The 14,455-nt window shown below is 33.8% G+C and overlaps 1 protein-coding gene across 2 annotated transcripts; it reads right to left on the reverse strand.

Moving 5' to 3' along the window:
- Nucleotides 1–607: 607 nt before the first annotated feature.
- On the reverse strand, nucleotides 608–13,217 carry LOC146165042 (serine/threonine-protein phosphatase 2A 55 kDa regulatory subunit B delta isoform-like). 2 transcript variants are annotated; one of them, XM_083382709.1, is made up of 10 exons: nucleotides 13,067–13,217; nucleotides 11,030–11,116; nucleotides 9,498–9,595; nucleotides 8,441–8,606; nucleotides 6,519–6,806; nucleotides 5,006–5,170; nucleotides 3,939–4,108; nucleotides 3,298–3,389; nucleotides 3,082–3,205; nucleotides 608–1,996 (listed from the first exon to the last, which is right to left on the reverse strand). In XM_083382709.1, the coding sequence occupies exons 1-10, from the start codon at nucleotides 13,071–13,073 to the stop codon at nucleotides 1,826–1,828; spliced, it is 1,368 nt and encodes a 455-aa protein (XP_083238835.1). In that variant the 5' UTR covers nucleotides 13,074–13,217; the 3' UTR covers nucleotides 608–1,825. The 2 variants fall into 2 exon arrangements, with proteins under 2 accessions (XP_083238835.1, XP_083238834.1); XM_083382708.1 differs by having other exon boundaries at nucleotides 12,959–13,073.
- Between the last annotated feature and the right edge of the window lie 1,238 nt (nucleotides 13,218–14,455).

Genomic DNA, 14,455 nt, shown 5'->3' on the forward strand with positions numbered 1-14,455 from the left:
AAATATTTACCTGTTGCATATTGCCAATAAACAGTTTAGCAGTAGCTGATACAGTGCATTTTGATGAAATAGATATACCAGTCTAAAAAAATATTTTCTATTAAAAGGTACCTACCATTTTTTAAAGGACTTCTATCTAGTTAAAATCCAAAATGTACACTTTAAGTGATATTATACTTTTGACAGATATTGTAAACTTTGCATCACCTTGTCAAACCTAGTTGTACCAAACACACCAAACATTTGTTTACGGCATCCAAAGTATGCCAGAGTTATTAGTAATTTAAGGAATTGACATAAACGGTGCACTAAAAAACTCCCTTTACCATAAAAAAAAATTAACCAGATCCACCATTATTTTACTACTAGAAATTACTCCACTCAGCTTTCTACAGGACTAAACATTCCTAAGCAGGTTCTGTAATATAAATACCACTTATTTCCTAATTGTTACCCTATCATTCGTAATTCGTCAAAAGCACATCCACATATTTTTTTTATTAAATTGGTTCCAGCAAAAAAAAGTTCGGGAACATAAAATATCTAAAATTAAATTAATTTTTACTGTGAACTACACACAAAAAAAATTGTATATTATGTGGCTACTGAGTTAAACCTTTATAAAACAAAACCACTCACGAATTGATTCAGCCGTTGTATTGAGACATAATAATGGCAGTTCCTATTGGGAGGGAAGGGAATATTTTTGTGTTTCAACTACATAGAAATTGCCGACAGCGAACAACAGCAAAACATATATATATGTTGGCGGGTGTTTTTTTTTCATACTACACAAAATATTGGTGCAAAAATGCAGTTTGCATCGAAAGAATGCCCTTAGGGCTGTTTGTAAACAAACAAACACCACTTGTTTAGGAAAAAATGCTACAGTGGCGCAAACAGCCCCATCAGCTGCTGCGAAGAAGCCGAAACATGAACAGGAAAGACCTGTATTGCTCGATAGGGAGGTAGAATCCTTGGGCTTTAAAATGGGAATTGTCAAAAATGCTGTCTGCAAGAGCCACTGTGCCGGGCGGCTAAAGACAGCTAAATATATTTTTTTTTCGCTGTCTGCCACATATATGGTAATACTCCTCGGGTGAAAAACACATAACGCTTATTTTCTAAATATGGGAGAATCGCTCCGCAAGGAATCATAAAAAATTATGCAGTAATATTTTTTGACAAGAAAAAGATACACGCACAGAAAATGGAAACACAAATAAACAGATTTGATGAACTTGTTCGTTTTTCGCCGAGATAGGCACCAAATGAGAATGAAGAAAATTTGAATAACCAATGGCACAGCCTTGTAATTACTTTTCCCAGGACCAGGAGATGTTTAATTACTTTGTGCAGAATTATAACGAGCGGGTGAACACATAAAGTACCACATACAAGTAACAGCCGTAAATATGTTGCAGTGAGAGGAATTTTGCACAAAACTTGAAGGGGTTGCTTGAACTTTTAAGTTTAGAAGGGCAGTAAACTGTTGTACACATTGCCTCGTTTTTATAAAACAGAAAACCGTATTTGTAAAAAGAAAAACTGCACTATTGCAAGACCCAACTACGCAAACCGTTTTTGAGGCCGAGGCGTGGACACGGTGACAGCTAGATTAACTCTCTAGCGAAAGTTATAGCACTAAAAAAAATATAATTAGTTAATTAGAACTAACAGTAAATGGCAATCACTTTCTGGGATTTTAAACAGGCTTTGAACACGCCGCACCCTGTTTGGTTGTGGCAGGTTTTTGTAACTGGAAAGTGTTCTTTCAAAAGCAGCCTTCGTTTTTTTTTAAGCACAGTTACCAAAAAAGGGTTGTTTAGGATGTGTGCATGGCAGATGTGTTACTGTCAAAAATGTACAGATTGTTTGTGGCGGCCACTGCAATGATACGGTCCTTGGGGTGCCAGGCAGTGTGCAGAATCTTCCGGTTAAAGTCGAGACTGTCGACGCTAACCTCGTCTTTTTTACGTTTGCCTCCCTGGTTGACCTGAAGCAAAGGAGAACACTTCTTGTAACATAAAATTTAAAAAAATTCTCGGCAGAATAAGAAATCAGACAACGAAAAATGTAAGGCAGTGGTTTCCAAGTTAAAACCTTAATATGTGTTGTTCACTTGCAATTTTTTTTTTTAATGATTTATGGCCCCTTGCAATGAAAATGAAAAAAATACGGCATTACATAAGAATGATTTACATTGAAAAAAAAAAAAAAACACATTAATGTTGACTAATATTATAGCAAAGTTTATTAGGATTGGATAGCTTCGCTTTATTCTATTTACTTATTTTGGTTGGGCTACGGACTAAAAAGTATTTATTAAAACTGACAGCTCACTAAAAACCATCTATAGGTATATCTGGTCATTGAGGTGGACAGAAAGGAACAAATGTGATGACTGCTTCGATACTTAAATAATCTTTCTTAATATGTATAATAACATTTTTGTGTTGTTTTTCAAAATGAAAAAATGCCTACAATTAAATACTACACATGTTAAAGCGCCAGCAGCATATTAAATTTTGGGGACTGTCAGCCAAGACTGAGTAACCCCTATAAGTTTAAATTAGAAGCTTTGAAACTCTTAAAAGTTGATGACATGAGTTTTTAAATGACTGGCGTGATTTAAGCTTTTTGAAAAGTGTTTTCGTTTAACATTTTCGACTAAATTTGGGTATTTATGCCAATTTTTGCACCTAAAACAATTATCTTGCTTTAGGTTCAGTTTTCTATTTTCAGTTTAGTTATTGCTTGTATAAGCCATGTTTACCAAATTTATAGTTTAATGTTTTATTTGAATATCAATGACTTGGAGTTGACCTGTTTTTATAATGACTTGGGACTGGGTCTTGACCGATTACTTACAACACTGCTTAGAGATTAGTAAACTGCTCAGCAATTTCATACCATAAGAAAATGTAAGATATTCGAAGGTCAAGTGTTAGGCAAGCTTCGGAAATGATCATATTTGCCAGTCACGAATAGGCTCAGTTGTTTTAACCAAGGGCTTATATAAATGAAAGTGGGAAATCATCTCAATGGAAAGATGAAATTATAAATGGTTGAGGTTGTTACCTTTTTGGGCTTTAGCAGGGCCCTGGGCCGACTGTTCTCTCTTGACGCTTCTAATGTTACATCTCGTTTTGAGTTGCAGTCGAAAATACGGAAGAAGTTGTTGTACGATCCGGTCATAATTGCACTAAACACAAAATCAAAGTTACACAAAATGAACTCTAGCCAACCTAGCCAACCAACTATTATTTTAACTATGTTTGTGACAAGCCAAGGTACCTGTCCGTGCCATTCCAGCAACATTCAAACTTGTCAAAGATACAGTCGTTTTCATAGAGGGAACAGAGCTTGCTTCGAAGATACTCATGGACCTTGGAAAATTGAAACATTTTCTAATTTAAATGGTCGTTTAGTGGATTAGCAAAGCAAGAGCAACTACTATTTACCAGATTTATGTTTTGGTTGCTACTAGTATAATAAACAGTTCAAGACTTTTAACGAAACATGTAAAATATATATTAAGTTAAAATGTTTTATACAAAGAATAGAACAGCTATATAAAAGGCTAGTTGTATAAATGAGTAATTGATGATTGCAGTAAATGGTTGTTTAGTGGTTCAGCAAATCAAGAGCAACACTACTATTTGTCAAAGTTATGTTTTGGTTGCTACCAGTATAATAAACACTATAAACAGTTCAATACTTTCAACAAAACGTGTAAAATATATGTTTAGTTAAAGGTTTTATGCAAAAAAATAAAGGCTAGTTTAAAAAGTATAAAAGAGTAATTGAACACACATTAACTTGCTGTGGCTGTGTAGTTTGTATAAACCTAACTTAGGTAAAAGCGGCTTTGCATAAATTCTTTCTTTTTTCAAATATACCTAGCACACACTGCAAAGCTTTTGCTGTGGTGTTACCTGGAACGATTCGACCGGCTTGTTTTCCATGTTCAGGTCCCACACCTTGACGGAGAGATAATCTCGGGTGATCATGTAACGGCCACTGTTGCTGAACTTGACATCACTAATGGAAGAAATGATCTCCGAGAAGAAGGACCGACTGTTTGGGTCTTCTGGCTCCTCGAAGACTACACAAGACAAATTACAAAATTTCTAGTTGAAAAAAATATTGGGTTTCAAAAATGCGTCTGCTTTGGTGCTTTATTCTGTGCTTTAATATGTATGGATACCATGCATTGGTTTCAAACAACTATTTTTGCTGCAGGTAACAAAATTTAACAATCAATTGATTATTTTGGTGTTTACAACCTTTTTATGATTATGACACCTTTGAAATAACAAATAGATAGTGACAGTCCTACTACAGTTCAGTGGTTTGATGTAAAAGTACTATACACAGAACTGGAACAACACAATGGAAAAAATATTATTTGATTTATTGAAACGTTTCATTATGTTGTGCCCACTCTAATTTTTCACAGGGGTGCTTAACAATGTCGCAGCACCCTGGTTGGGAACCACTGGTTTAGATATAGGAAAAATCACAACAGAACCACACTTGTTGTCAGTATGAAACACATTGTTATCAGTATGTATCACTTTTAACCTAGTTAGCTTTAAAAAAAGTGTGACAAAATCAAATGTCAAATACCACCAATTTTATATAAAACAACATTATTTCTTAAGACTGTTTATTAAGAGTGTACATTGCAACTTTTTAAACTTTGATATGCTTGATTTCTGGATAAATATTATCTATTACCACTCAACCATATTTCATCTCTTAGCAAAAACAAAAAAATACTTCTAAATGGTAAATATCAGTTCATGATAATACTCAAAAGCCGTCTGTTGCTGCAGGCCATTAATGTAGAAATTGGGAGGATTCTAGTCCTACCCGTGCTGCTAAAATTAGTACTAGCGTTGAACCCGTTCCTAAATTAGTGCGATACAGCAGCAGACAGCCTTGGAAAAGGTCAAAACTCTGGACAAACGACGGCAAGAAATCGCAAAAGAATCAATACTTTTGGCGTGCTTGTCGCACAGTGCAGATTCTCGCATGTCGCAAAGTCGAATTGTTCCCTTGCTGCTACTGTAGACGAACGTGTGGCACTCGTGCGGGTGATACTCAGCTGCCGTTATCACCTCCGTTAGGTTTTCCATGTTTTCCGGCTTTATGTCGACGATGTCTAAGAGAACAAAAGACTGTTTAAATCTTTGAAGCATAATGGTTGGAGGTTGCAGTAAGAATTGCAAAACCCATACAAAAGTAGGTAGCATTTTGTGAAAGTTTTGAATCTATCTTGGTTCCTTTTGAGTACCTTCTCACTATGTTGAAAATGAATAAAGAGATACTATTATTCAAAATGCTAAATAATTCTGCATTTGGCTTTGATATTCTTACTACCGACTCTCAATCAATTTATACAGCAACCAAAAAATCTTGCATTCACATTATATATAATATATATATAAATCTACATTGGTCCCGTAAAACATCTATGATACATAAATCAATAGCATTAAAGGGGACTATTCCGAATAATTGCAAATATGCAGGGGTAAAAATATACAAAATATCTGACTTATATATATATTACATATTAGTTATGTTTTATCAGGGTGGTCTAAGGTTGCTAACTGTAAGGACCATCAAATAATTTGTGAATTATTCCAGGGCCACACATCGTAGGCTACAAGAGTGCAACACAACATAAAAAAGCTTATTTATTAATTCAACTAAAAGAGCTTTTAAGGCCCGTTTAAACTACAGCTGCACTGAGCTGAACAAAGCGTAATTTGCATTTAAATTCTATTGTGGCGAGTGTTTCACGCTTTGCTAAACTCAAGCCCCGTGCAGCAGCTAGCTTTAAGTTACGCTTTGCTAAACTCACGCTCCGTACAGCTGGAAAAAAATACGCTTTGGAGCGATTTCCACGCTTTGCTAAACTCAAGCCCAGTGCAGCAATAGAAAAACGTTTTGGAGCGATTTTTACGCCCAGCGCAGCTCACTGCAGCTGTAGTGAAAATAGTTTCATGCCCAGTGCAGCTCAGCTCAGCTCCGCTCAGTGCAGCTGTAGTGTAAACAGGCTTTTAAACCAAACAATTTTCTAATCCTTGATCAAGCAATCTTAACGGTTGCAGAATATTAAAGGAAGTTTGGGAATAATTGAATTTAACAACATTTCGCAGGCGACAAAAAATGCACGGACAACATTTGGTAACATAAACTTTTTACATAACATTAACTTCCTAAATGTTATCAGCTGGTTTTAACATTCAAACTTAACATAACTCTGGCCAACAAAATTACAGCACTACTATTTGAATTCTTATAGCAGGCAGTGAATGATAAAAAATGATGAAAAGAAAAGAAAAAATAAATATTCTTTAAATCACAAATCAACCAAATAACATCACATTTAAAATTTGGGCAGGCACGCGCACCCACATTTATGTTCATAAAAGAAAAAAAACTAGCAAAACAAATGCATACTGAACTTATGTTTATAAAATAAGAAAACAAAGGACACTTACTGAAACTGCGGTCGGTTATCTCCAAGTGCCAGAGATTGATCCTTAGATCATCAGCAGACAGGTAGGTTTGGTCGTCACTGTTCACCGATATCGAGTTGATGTGGTACATGTGGGCGTTGGCAAACACCTTCTTGGGTGACGCCTCTATCATGAGCTCCATCGGCTCGTAGCGAGGCACGATTAGGTTCCGGGGCCGGAACATCCCGGGGTGGCCCTCCTCGTCGCGGAGATTGAAGCCAATCGCTTGCTTCTCGCGTTCCGACACCTTCCACAACTTTATCGTTTTGTCTGCAGGTAAATTAAGAGTTTCATGTTATGCCTTGAAAGCACCGAAAAATTTTATGGATTGACGATTGAGGACCAGATATAAAACTTAGTAACTTAAACATTTTAAACAAAATGAACAATTAATTATTACTTAACATATTATAAGTTTTTTTATATTTTCTATAGTTGAAGTTTTATTCAAATGTAGTTTATTCTTGCAGCTGACAAATGTTTTCATCATCAAAGTATGATTAACCGATTCAACTCTATTAGGTTAATATCAAGAGGGCAAAATAATTTATCCTTCTGGCATGCCGCCTGTAGTTTAGTAGCCCCTGTGTTAGGCGAACAAATAAAAGATTAAGCTGTTTTCGATAAAATAACTTTATTTATAAAAACGCCTCTGAAACTGACATCCCTTTTTAATGGTTTTATTTCACTGTAAATTGAACGTGTAAAGAAATATTTTTCAACCAAAATGGTGAGTTCAGGATTTTTAAGATCTATTTGAAACCATTTGATGCTTATTAGCATGATTTATACCCCACACTATTGATATGAGTTTAAACGGGTTAAAGTTCATTTTATTGACAAATTGCTAGATCCAAAAAGAATGACCTTCTTAAGTTAACTCACAGAAATAAAAAGGCTATGATTATAAGAAGATTAATGCCATAATAAAAGATTTCAGCAAAACTAAAAAGGATTTAAATATGATAGCTTTTCACCTGGAAACAATATTAAATTATTTGTTTTAACACTGCCATAATTTAAAACATATTAGGCTTATGGCCCATTCCATATTGCAGCATTGGTGGTGTAAATAATGTACACAGATCACCACCTTTGGAGATAACCCCAACACACTTTAAAATCCACACATAATGGCATGGGAGAAAGTGCATCAACATTTTTTTAGTCAACTTCAAAAGCCTACATTTTATTAAGATCACATTCTGTTGATGCTTTTGTTCTGCATTTAAGATCACAAACTAAAAATATATATACAATTTCAACAGGTCAAATCCAGTTAACAATTGTAATTTTTTTTAAGGAAATATATTATCCAAATCTTACAATTGTAAAAGATTTTATTTAAAATAAATGATTTAGACACATTAATTAAGCTTAGATGTATTACATCTTATGAAACATGGAACAGGGTTGCCTGATGGCCAAAATAAAAAAACTCAAACTTAACTCGAAAAAGCCAAACTTAAGTTACAACTTACAAACTTTAAAAGCCTATGTTTTTCCCAAAATAGATAAAAATGCAATAAATGGTCTTGCTAATACATTGAATTTCTCTTTTTTTTTACAATTTTTCTCAATTTTTTTGGTCTTTTTGAAATTTTTTCTTATCAATTTTTCTCTTTTTGCATTAGTTTGATCTCTTCTTAACATAGCACTCATGAAATTTTTGAATAAAACAAAAAAGCCTTAAAAAGTCAAATTTAATTTGGATTTTTTTTTGAAAAAATAAATTTCAAAAATGTTCATAAAAAGCCTAAATTTTCAAATTTGGCTTTAAAATCCTACCTGGCCACCCTAACATGGAAGTATTTTTGGTTTTGTAAAATTTAAATTACCATTGCCACTGTTTTTAAAAATAGAATTTAAAAATTTCATACTATCAGGTCAATGACAAGTGTTACCATTTGTTGAGAGGAGAAAGTGGGCTTGATTTCTTCTCGGCAGCCACCGGATTTTATTGATTTTTTCTTCTATTTCCAGACTTTTAAGGTAATCAAATTCAGGCTCGTGGCTCTGAAATGTGCTGTAGACGTTGTATTCACTACTCCTTCCCTCGTTAGCTTTGCCCTGCAAAAACGAACGCATAAAAATTGCTGGGGCTGTCAGTTTCAATCATTCCAATTAGTTAAAATCGGCAGAGACTTAAGCGTATTGGGCATCAGATTAGGTGTTAATGCTGTCTGCATTTTTTAGAATTAACTCTTAAGTAAAAAAAAATGTATAACAAAACAGTTTACCAAAAAATTAAACGTTTTTATTCTTTTTACGGCAACAAACAAGGCATATATAATGGTTCGATTGACTCTTATATTAAGAGCATTCCTTATTCAATAATATCTGCTCAGCATACAATTTTTTTATTTTACAACCCAGTTATTTATAGACATTAACGTGAAACATATATTTGATAAAAATTCAAGAAATTTTTATTGGTACACCTATTTATAGTGCAGAAATGCAGATTGACTTTTAGATTAAAGTTTGGCTTGTAGATTATAGAAAGGTTTGGCGAACAATTTGATGAATGAACTACAATTTAATGGCTAAGTTATTTCCCCACACCTAGTCATAATCTGCGAGGCAATCAAACACTTGCCCCACAGCAATGACACTTGCACATTCATCATATGTTTAATAATATTTAATGCTGCTATCTAATAAGTTTAAAACCGGGTAAATATACAAGACAATCTCAATTTATTTTGGGGAATATTCCATGCCAATTATATATATTTTGGACTAATGCGGCCAATCCTCCAGGTTAACTTAGTACTGAGCTTAGAATTGCTTCCTAGACACCGGAGGTAAATTAGGCAAACAATAAAAGAAACACTATATAAGCAACGTAAAAATCCTCTCCATGTAATTATGGGAAGTCTCAAATTAAAACAAAGTAATGTGGTCAATGTAATTATGGGAAGACTCAAATTGTATAAAGTAATGAGTGACGCAACTTACAGCAGGCTCTCGTTGAAAGATCACAACTCTGCCGCCTTTATCACCAGTGGCTAACAGTTCTCCATCGTGGTTGAATTCAACAGTAGAAATTATATCAGCTGAATAAAGCATAATTACAGTTAATTATTTAGATTCGAGTGGGTCAGATGTCTTCTCGGGTCATATTATAATGTGCATATTGTTTGCGGTCCACAACCAATAGGCTTAATAAATGTTATGTAAAGGCTAACAGAATTTTTGACTGTGTACAACGATTAGTTTTAACTGCAACAAAACATAACAAATTACTTATTTCGGTTATTTTCTTTAATGATAACCAAAACTTAAGTGACTAAAATCAATAATGTTCTGCAAGCCACAGATAAAAATGCCACGGGCCACATGTGGCCACAGACCTGGGTTTGTACCATCCCTTGTTTAGAAAGTAGAATTTACAGAACACATTCACAACTTAGTTCAGGGCATTTCAACCTTTTTGCGGGAGTGGGACCCTATGGAAACATTCCATTGGTTCGAGGAACCCCAGCGCAATAATTTGCTTGTCTTATGCATGCATGCAAAAAACAGCATTAGATATTGCGGATCCCCTGGACTGTACTAGCTGAACCCTGGTTGAAAACCACGGACTTAGTTAAAAATTCAAGTTGCATAAAACAGAGAAAATTACCATCAAAAACACAATCTACCTTAGAACTGGCAAAATCATTCTATTTTGACATTATAGCACTCAAACAAATATACTCTTACCCATAAACTATGCATGACATCTGTACTGCTAAAGTGTGCAGAGTGCTTAAACTTAAGATAAGTGGTGCCTTTACACTGGCAAATTGTCAGTTACAAACACAATGGTGGATTTCTCCAAATTAAACAAAGTTACAGTAAAAAAAGTTACGATTATTACTGCAGAATAGAAATATTACCAAAAAAAGACAGTTTAGACGAAAAACTGATGTAAATAAACATTGGTTAAGCAAAACTGAAACACAGTATTTGACCAATGCTAAGATGGTAAATATATATCTATTTGCTTAGTAAAATATTGCAAATATTTTGTCTGTTTACCCAAAGCAACACATTGTCTAGTGCACTTTAATTTGTCATTTCACACTATCAGCTCTTAAAATTACGAGACATACAATACAGGGTTGCCACTTGCCACACAATATTATGGAAAAAATGCAACAACATTTAAAAACTTTTAAGTGAATTTATAGCTTTTAAAAGAACTAAAATGGGAGTTTTTTTTTAATATAGTTTAAAAAACCCATAGTAGAAATACAATGTTAAGTCTCAAAATAGAAAAATTAAAAAAAAATGTATTTTAAACAGCACATTTTTTAACGAATAACAAGCTGCACCACAAACAAGTTCAAAGACTATTAGAAGACTTTTTTTAACTAGAGATTTTTAACGACTTTTCAATACGCAAGTTAACACTAAAAATTAAGACATTTAAATACTTTGAGGCAAACTTGCATTATATACATGCACAAGTGTCATACATGTGTTTTTAATGACAATCTACTTACGTTCTGAAACCTCATCATCCATGGTTCCTTTGACCTGCGAAAAGTGCCATTGTAGTTCATCATTTGCTGCTGAAGAGCCGCTACCAGCTAAAACAAAAAGGTTTACAAGTTTTTGTTAGTTTGAAATAGATTAAAACACTTGTTTGACAGATTGAAATAAAACAAACAAATAAGAAATAAAACACATACAATCACCCACTATTAAGAAATATATTATATATTTTAGTGGAACTACACTTGACAAGATTGATCATAATATTACTAGAGTTATATAAATAAATATATATCAGGGGTGGGCAAATGTATTCAATGGAAGAGCCATTTGCAGAAAATTCAAGTACCAGAGAGCCTCAAACTTGTGAGCTAAAGGTTATTATGATAGCAATGAAATTGCATTGACTTATGTTACGTCATAAACGAAATGCTGGCTTAAATAAAGAAAAGAAAAAAACATCCATAAACTGTACTCTTTCAATTTTTTTGAAATTTTACGAAGAGCCACAAAAAACATACATGTGGCTCACAAGCCGCAGTTCTCCCACCCCTGAAATATATATAAATCTCGTAAGAAATTATTAATAAATTTGTACATTAGTAAAATAATGTTGCACACAACGTAAAAAAGCGGTAATAATTTAAACGCAAAAAAAAATTAATTGTGGAACAAAATTGCATGCAAATATAGTTTTATGCACAAACTAAGGTTCCGAATCCTTAAAAGTCTACCATCTGGCTCAGATAAAAAAAGATTATATAAGATATGCAAACCTATATAAATAAAGTATAGTCTTGTCTACTGCACATTTGTGTCAGATTGTAACTGTAACAATTTCAGTTAAGGTGATATGGCATTCCAGCAGGATTTAACAAAGAAGAAGTCAGGTGGAAAGTTAGACTAATTGCACTTTGTCGCAGCAAGAACCTCGTATTTCTTGTAACATTGCTGTAATTTGCACTGAGCCACAAAAAGTTAAACCAGCAAAATGTTCCGTTGCGCAGTTTTTAGTATTGTACTTAATTTTGGCTGGTCTAGAATCCTACAGCATTTTCATTCATATATTGCTTACATTATTTGGATTAGGGTGCGAGTTAGCAATAGGGTGGTTCAAGTGTTATTATTACATTTATTTTCCAATGCTTTTTTTTTCTTTCTTGCAATTTCAGTTTTGACAATGTTTTTTCTTTCTTTGCAATTTCAATTTTGACTAGTCCCGTCACTGTAAAACTAGGATTCTAGACCAATTCCCCTTTATTTTAGCTGTGCAAATTTTATAAACAATGTTATTTCAGTCAATCAAATTTCAGCAAAATTTTTATTCCAGCCGCAATATTCAAGCTACATAATCATATCCCCACGCAATATACAAAGTTTATAATCCGGAGAGGAAGATATATATTTAAATAAAAGTGCAAATTTTGTTTTTGAACAAACTCCGACTTTTTGCCTATTTTTCTGTAAACAGTTTGGTAAACTAAATGTATATCTGAATTGCTTGGGTTGAATGCATTTAATGCTAATGCAAAGTAAAACCTTAAAACTACAATACAAATGACAACAATGAAGCATTGTACAAACATACTTTCATATACTATAAATCGATTCAATCTTTAAATAGGGCTTAATTTTGAAATAACATATAGAATCTTTAATGCTTTGGAGGGTTAAACTTTATTATAACAAATCGGGTATATATTTTTTTTTGACAAAAACAAAGTTATTTACCATGAACCATTTCCATTCAAAAGTTTACTCGAGTTTTGTGTTTTCACTTTAAAAATGACAACGCATATACAAGGAAACTATTCAAAATATCTCAACAAGTGGACCTTTTTAAAAAAATTAAACACATTTGTTAAAGTAAGTGGTGATAAAGTGTTTACTAAATGGCTTTAAATCCATTTTGAGACAAAGGTAGGTTTGCGGCGTACCTGGCTTTATCTGTTTGTCTACGATCTGAACACCGGGGCTATTGGCGGTCCAGTTCCAAATCGGGCTTAATATTTTAGAAGAATAACATTGAACTATCGATTGCATACCAGCCATGATGATTTCGAAAGTTTGACGACTTGAACGACTTTACATAGAAGCTATGACGATTGCTTTTTTCCCGATTCCGTTGGATTAATCCACGAAAGGTTTCCAGTTTCCATTTTGATGATTGCCTCAAAACATCTTCAGGACGCGGCAACACCTATCGGCCGTGTTTACTGGTAACCGGCCCTTCCGCCGATCGGCGAGTAGAAATTAAATCGCGCAGGTCGTCTTCCGTTTTACTGTCGGTTGTTGTTTGTTGAAATTTAGCAAGAGTAATCGCGTTAAACTATGGTTAATAAATAACAAAAAACTGCTCAGGTGGCAATGGTAATGCCCACTTGTCACATTCAAACGTTAGTCATAAAAAATCCCAGATCCCAAATTGTGCTACGAACATCAGTAATCATGAACGGCATCGTTTCAAAGTGATCGATGTTGTAAATGCAAGTTTTAACTAACTGCAATGTTGGGCTGTGCAAGTGGTTCATAACTGTCCCGCAGCCACTTAAATTCACCCAAAATGTGGTTTTGTAACCAAAACCAGAGTCTACTATTTGCATCCCATGTGCATGTTGTAAATGTATGTTGCAGGAAAGAAAATAGGGTTAATAACAATTACCACAGTAGTCCTTTGAGAAACGAAAAACAAAAATTACTGAGACACCCATTTATGGCCCCTGAAGTTGTCAATATTTAGCGTTTTTGCTTTATATTTGCCAAATGCATTATGAATAGAAATTATCGTTTTAAATCGCCTATATAATATTGTTAGAGAGTCCCGTTGACCTCCGGCACTTTGTCGTTTTTGTTTTGAAAAAAAAAGATTTGTGTACTAAAATCTTTTGAATAGTCTTTCTCTAAAATCTTTTGAATAGTTTTTTGAATAGTCGTTTGATCTCCGCGCCACCACTAGCTATGTAAAAAAAGTGAGCCGCAAGGTGTCAGAAAAGTGCCTTTTTAAAAATATATTAATGTCGGTAACTAACTAACTAACGCGTAGGTTGTTGGTGAACACAAGAATACAACCCGGAAGTTATGTTAGATTTGGACTCATAACTTGTATATAGACTATGTTGTACAGCAGTAACCATTAGTACCACAATTATATGGTTTTACTTTAAATAACTGTCCTAACTACAGGCTACATTTTGACTTGCTTGTCACTCTCAACAGTAAATAAAAGATTTAATCATAAATCGACTGTTTATATTCTTTACTAAAAAAAACTCGTTGTAACAGATAAACAGAGCAACGAAAGAAAGGGGTTAAAAACAAACCCCCCAAAAAAATACTTATAAATAATATTAGGATTTTATTACCACTGATGCAGACACTGAGCCTTATCAGGTAGCTAAAAAACTAACTTGACAAACCACAAATTCTGTTTTCGC

The sequence above is a fragment of the Ascidiella aspersa genome, chromosome 2, assembly GCF_963924565.1.
Source record: "Ascidiella aspersa chromosome 2, kaAscAspe10.2, whole genome shotgun sequence".
NCBI lineage: Eukaryota > Metazoa > Chordata > Ascidiacea > Phlebobranchia > Ascidiidae > Ascidiella > Ascidiella aspersa.

Excerpts from the sequence above, each read along its gene's own strand:
- LOC146165042 (XM_083382708.1), bottom strand. The coding sequence starts at position 13,073 with ATGGCTGGTATGCAATCGATAGTTCAATGTTATTCTTCTAAAATATTA. Across the intron at positions 9,596-11,029 it reads GGATGATGAGGTTTCAGAAC|CTGATATAATTTCTACTGTT; the intron begins GTAAGTAGATTG and ends TGCTTTATTCAG. Across the intron at positions 5,171-6,518 it reads GATAACCGACCGCAGTTTCA|ACATCGTCGACATAAAGCCG; the intron begins GTAAGTGTCCTT and ends TTGTTCTCTTAG.